This window comes from Cyprinodon variegatus, unplaced genomic scaffold (genome assembly GCF_000732505.1).
Source record: "Cyprinodon variegatus isolate N-32 unplaced genomic scaffold, C_variegatus-1.0 Scaffold73, whole genome shotgun sequence".
Lineage (NCBI taxonomy): Eukaryota > Metazoa > Chordata > Actinopteri > Cyprinodontiformes > Cyprinodontidae > Cyprinodon > Cyprinodon variegatus.
Genome location: NW_015150526.1, coordinates 1,524,306 through 1,529,905, shown reverse-complemented (window position 1 = coordinate 1,529,905; position 5,600 = coordinate 1,524,306). Strand labels below are relative to the sequence as shown.

The following is a 5,600-nucleotide window of genomic DNA, read 5'->3' as shown; positions in this document are numbered from 1 at the left end:
TCATATTTTGAAAAGTGGAGCCATACTCTCTAGAGCTATGTTTTAGCCATGCTTACTTTCTTGACTGTACCATACTTTCTGATGTTCTCATACTATTACGGTGCAATGCAGTGTTTATGCCTGGCATAGAAAATCTTGCTCCCTCTGTATCACAATGATGCATTTAGGTTTACTTGGATAAGTACACCATAGTACCGATGGATTTACCTATAGAAGTACAGAATATAGTGCCCATCTCTATGTGCAGCTCTAGTTGTTACCAAGAAATGGAAAAACAAGGAATATTATTTTTAAAGTTAGCTGAAAACTCACTAACAGTTTAATGGGATTTATTCTTCATTAATATTTCTTTTAATATGCTTTATATTATGTTTATGATTATAAGTGTGGTTGCATCCCCTTAACTGTAAAAACTTGTTTAGGTAACAAAGTCAACAAATAAATCAATGTGGACAGATAAATAGAAGTTAAGGAAGCTATTAAAATATATATTTTTTTTTGCATACATTTCAAAAGTTAGTCATAATAGGCTTAAAAGTGAATTTATTGAAAAGTACTAGAGCCTGTAGTTTGGCTGTGCTAACCAAATCATATCTTTTTATTTACACATTTAAAACTGACGATGCACGCAGAATTTGGGTGTTGTTGGACTTGAAGCATGTTTTTCAGTTATTGTCTCCCTGTATTCGGTTCAGGTCCTTCCCAAAGTGGACCAGGACAGTATCCCAACTACCCTCAGAGTCAGGGGCAGCAGTATGGGGGTTATCGTCCCCCTCAGCCCGGACCTCCACAGGGCCAGCAGCAGCGCCCATACGGTTATGACCAGGTGAGTATAGCCAAAGGACTAGATAGTCCCAGAGATTTGTTTGTACATTAGCAGTAGTGTTGTTCTTATTAATGTTGAATCCAAATGATCAATGAAAATCCTAGAAAGCATTATTGACTAGTCTGTTTTGCATGCTGTTTTCATTTTTGGTGGTTAAATGTGTTCTTCCCAGAGGAAGTTATGTGTTAGTGCCTTTTTACTCTTTATTCTCAGTCTTGCTTATGTTTTGTGGCTTATGTGGAATCCTATTTCAGTGACATATGAGGGCTTTAAAGAGGATTCTTCCTTCCGCTTGATGCAGACTGCGTCAGTGTTTTGAAGGGGGATCGATTTGCTGCCCTGTATTACCTGTGGTCTGATGTGGGGACCACAGCTGCACTTTGATATCTTTATCTTTGAACATTTAGGGGCACATGAGGAAATAAAGAAGCGGGGATTTGAACCCCTCACTAGCTCTATAAGAAGCAAAGGTAATGGTTGCTGTGAAGACCTCAACGTTAAATCTAGACTCTTGACCACCTAGCCTTAATTTGCATTTATGTTTCTTCTGCCTATCATCTATCCCTTTCATTCTTTCTTTGTAGTTTCCCCCCCTTCCTTTATTTTTTTTACACTTATTTTGTCATCCACCAGGGGTCGAACTTTGAGTAATGAGGTCCAGAAAAACAGCATACATTGTTTGCAACCAAAGGCTGTATCATTATTTTTGATCTGCAATTATTAATTGATCAAACTCTATTTTATAGGGGTGTACTGGCACATGTGAGGGTCCAAAACAGTTAAAATATTTTTTAGTTCAATCTGTCTCAGAGGCTAGCACTGCTATAACTTACAACCAGTGGCGTTTGCAACCATTCAGACACGCACATTAAATTCTTAGTGCTTATCTGAGCCTATATGATAACATTTTTCTGTAAGGTTAAGCTTTAGACCATTATTGCACCTCATATAAACATATATCTTGCTTTACTTTAGATAAAAGTAGAACTTTCTCTGCATGACCATTTACATCTAGCATTAAAATCTGTCCTGAATTAGAAATGTTTTGATTGTATTCCACTCAAGTAGAAACTAATATATTTTTGTTTTGGTTTACATTTTACCAGGGAATAATCATTGTTTGAAGTCCTATATCCTTATGTTGTGCAGTAGTAATGCCAGGATTCCTTTTCTCAAACAATTGTAGTTTATCTTCTTATCATTATAAACATTTTTCAATCTGGTTTCAAACCTTGTGTGTACTGTTACACCCCTAATATTAGGATTGGTCATATCAAACTCTAAATTCATAGTTTCTGTTCATACCAGACACATACTTCGACCCCTGTCTAGGAATGCTGTAAATTGAACTGTTGACAGAGTTTCTTATTTAAAGATAGCTACCTATATTTCAGAAGTAATATTTGTGCCCAAACCAGATATGTTACATTACCTTAAAGCTTTTAGATTGTGAAGTCTTGCTGCCACCTGCTGGTCAATACCTCTCAGTGCACAAAGACATTAATCATGTTTTGTAGAATATCACAGAAACTTAGGATGTTTGTTTGCACATTTCTGAAGGTTGTTTAAAAGCTCAGTAACTGTCTGTTATATTTTACTCTACAGGGCCAGTATGGAAATTACCAGCAATGAGAAATGGTCACAGTTTACCCACACAACTCCTCTGATCTTTGAGTTTTATCCTCTGGTCAACTGCTAAGCAGACTATATTGATGGTTTCAGCTCAGATCCTCCCGGACACAAACACATTTATGAATAAAAGATCTGTTTTCCACTCTTTTTGTCCTCTCTACTAAAATATAAACCTGTTAATGGTGCACATTGGCACGGGGATGGTAAAGTCAGTGACCTTGCTCCAGTGTTTCAAAGTGGCAATGCCTTAAAGAAATTGGAACTGCCTTATCCTTTAGCATTGCAGAGTGAGGAAGGTGATGACAAAGATTTCTGACAAGAAAACTCAAATTTTCAGCGTGCATCGGTTCCCTGGCCTTCAACTCTGTAATCAAACAAAGCAATAATGCCTGCAGTAGGGACTTGTTCTGGGACTTGAAGATAAAATGATGCAGATGCAGCAGGTGAACTTCCAGCTAGGCCAATGGTACATGTCTCGATGTATGTGATACTGTAAAAAAAAAAAAGCTGTTATTTTGTGCTTTTTAGATCGAGCTAACTTTGTATAAGAGGTTGAAAACTAGTACTAAGCCTGTGTTTTTTATTTTATTAAGCTTATGTGTCTTTTTTTTTTTTATGCTCCTTAACGGCAGTGAATCCCATACATTTTTGTTCTTTGTTGTTGGAATGTATGTCTAATAAATTAGGTCTGCTACATATGTGACATGAACTCTGTATAAATGGATATTTTATTAAAAATGCACAAAATTTCTTTAAAAAAAATATGGGCAGCATAAAACAACCCATAAAAGTGTTAAGTGTGTTTTCTTCTTTTTTTTCTTTTCCAACCGTAGCACCTGACAAAAATAAGGCCGCCTTTTTAAACAGCTGTCAGAGAGATAACTGTCTGTAGCAGATTGCAAGTTAATCTGCTATATTTTTTCTTTTTCTGAAGGCATAAACTTGTTTGCAACATGGTAAATGGAAAAGCCCATCACAATTAGGTTTATAAAATCATTTCTGTTTTTATCCCTACAAGCGGTGTTAGTCTGTTAGCTGACAATGCTGGACTCATGACGTTCCCTTAGAAGAGACGTCTGAGTTGATGTCATCCAAGTGATGTTTTGTGTGAAATGAATATTGTTACTGTCAAATATGTAACATAATATGTGAAAATATGTTCTGAAGTGGATTCCTTGAACACAGCAAAGACTGGTTGTGCAGTTTTATATCACTGGCTTGATATCTGTATTATGGTGCATATTTTATTGATCCTGTATGTACAGCAGCGTAAAGACGAGGAACTGACTGTCCTCTGTATTGTTTATATGGCTGTTTTAATATTTTTCATTCTGCACCCCATTCAAGTGGAGGTCACATAATGTGTCTTGGCAATGTGAACTGTACATTCGAATAAATTAGAAGAATCTTTAATATATTTTTGTTGGCTGTTCTTTAAGAGTTTTATCTTTTTTTTTAAAGGAATATTGTAAATGTACTGCTTTGCAAAGGTTGTTATAAACAGACCTGGTTAGCACCCAAAAAGAGAGTAGCACTACTTTATAGTTTTTTTACTCAAAAGTTGAAAGAAGTCACCCAAAAAAGAAAGTAAAATATTTGGTAAAAATGCTACTTGAATACTGATTAACTATTGTATAATGACATCAGATTGAATGTTTATAAATATGCTGGCAAACAGACTTTATGTGCAATTTCTGGCATTTTAAAGACTCAATTGCCTAAAGAATACAAATAAATGAAATACTTTTATCTTTTTCTTTAACATAAAACCCATGCTTACAGTGAGAACTGTATATATGTTAGGACAGGGTAACAAACTTCCACTGTTAATATCTGTTTACTGTATGTTTGCCTGATTTTGGAAAAGTTCAAATTACTTAGAGTAGTCAGATATTTTACTCAAATAGGAGTAGCAATACTTTACAAGAATATTACAAGAATAAGAGAAGTGCGGCACAGTAAACCTACTCCTAAAAATACGTTTTTTAAAATTGATACTCAAGTAATTGTAACTAATTTCTATCCACTTCTGGTTATAACTCATGATTTTTCTCATATGTTGTTATATTAAAACAAAAAAAATATTTTATGCTGCTTGGAGTGCAAACACATCTGTTAATTGTGAATTGAAAAAGTATTTCACCAGCTCTAAGGCCAAAGTATCTAAAGTGTTTTGCACAAATGTAGTTATACCCTCTTACTGTGACACCATAAATAGAATTGTGTTAATCAAATCCCTTTCAGAATCAGAAATACTTTAATAATCCCAGAGGGAAATTACTTTATAAAACAAATCACCTTTGGCAATAAATTGCCTAATACTACCTGAGTGTTAATTATCCTTAGTAACATAGAGCTGCACTGTAAGAGCCTTCATAAAGAGGCAACATTCTAAAGTCCCACAGAAACTACAGTGAAAATGTTTTGGAGATGCTGTCTGTCCACCTGCAAAGAAAGGCCTGATAGGGATGCAGCAATCAGAGAATAACCCAGGAAGTGTTAGCTGGTAGAATTGCCAAGGTCCACGAGCAAGAGAACTTTGTTGCTATATTTTATGAAAGTATATAAAGTATAAGAAAAAAAAGCCTTAAAAGGATTTCACAAGGCCTGCAGTGGACAGCAAGGATGTGTAATGAGGTGTGTAATGGGAACAAAATATTAACTACGGTACTATTTAACCCACACTATAAAACACCCTAAACACACCATCTCATGGTGAAACATGTTGGTGGCCCCATCATGCAGTGGGAATGTTGCAGAGACAATACAACTGGTTAAAGCAGATGAATCAAGGTAAATACAGACTAGGATCGGAAGAAAACCTGATCAGCGCTGTTAGCCTGACCCACCAGACCAATTTACACCATATACAAGGCGTATTAATTTGAGAAGCAGGAGATAATTACAGATGTGAAGCAAAAATATATTTTTTGTGTTTCTTTTTAAAGCTTTAACAGCAGCCAGTTGTTTAGATTTTAGCATAAATGGAGATACTGGACACAATGAAGGGCATCAATAAAACATTCCTTTGCAGCTGCAACCTTAACAGTTATAGTTAAGGAAATGTGCTGTTGCAGTGTGGACCCTTACTAGACTGACTCATTACCCTTGGAGGTCAGACTGGCTGGCCAGGCTAGAAGGC

At 35.8% G+C, this 5,600-nt stretch overlaps 1 protein-coding gene across 1 annotated transcript in view; it reads left to right on the top strand.

The window, feature by feature from the left end:
• The window catches only part of ss18 (synovial sarcoma translocation, chromosome 18), a 14,046-nt gene extending 10,179 nt beyond the window's left edge, over positions 1-3,867 (top strand). The window contains exons 8-9 of the mRNA XM_015372560.1: positions 696-826; positions 2,432-3,867. Coding sequence (XP_015228046.1) covers positions 696-826; positions 2,432-2,458 — 158 coding nt within the window. The 3' untranslated portion in view covers positions 2,459-3,867. The remainder of the gene's footprint in view (positions 1-695; positions 827-2,431) is intronic.
• Positions 3,868-5,600: the final 1,733 nt, after the last annotated feature.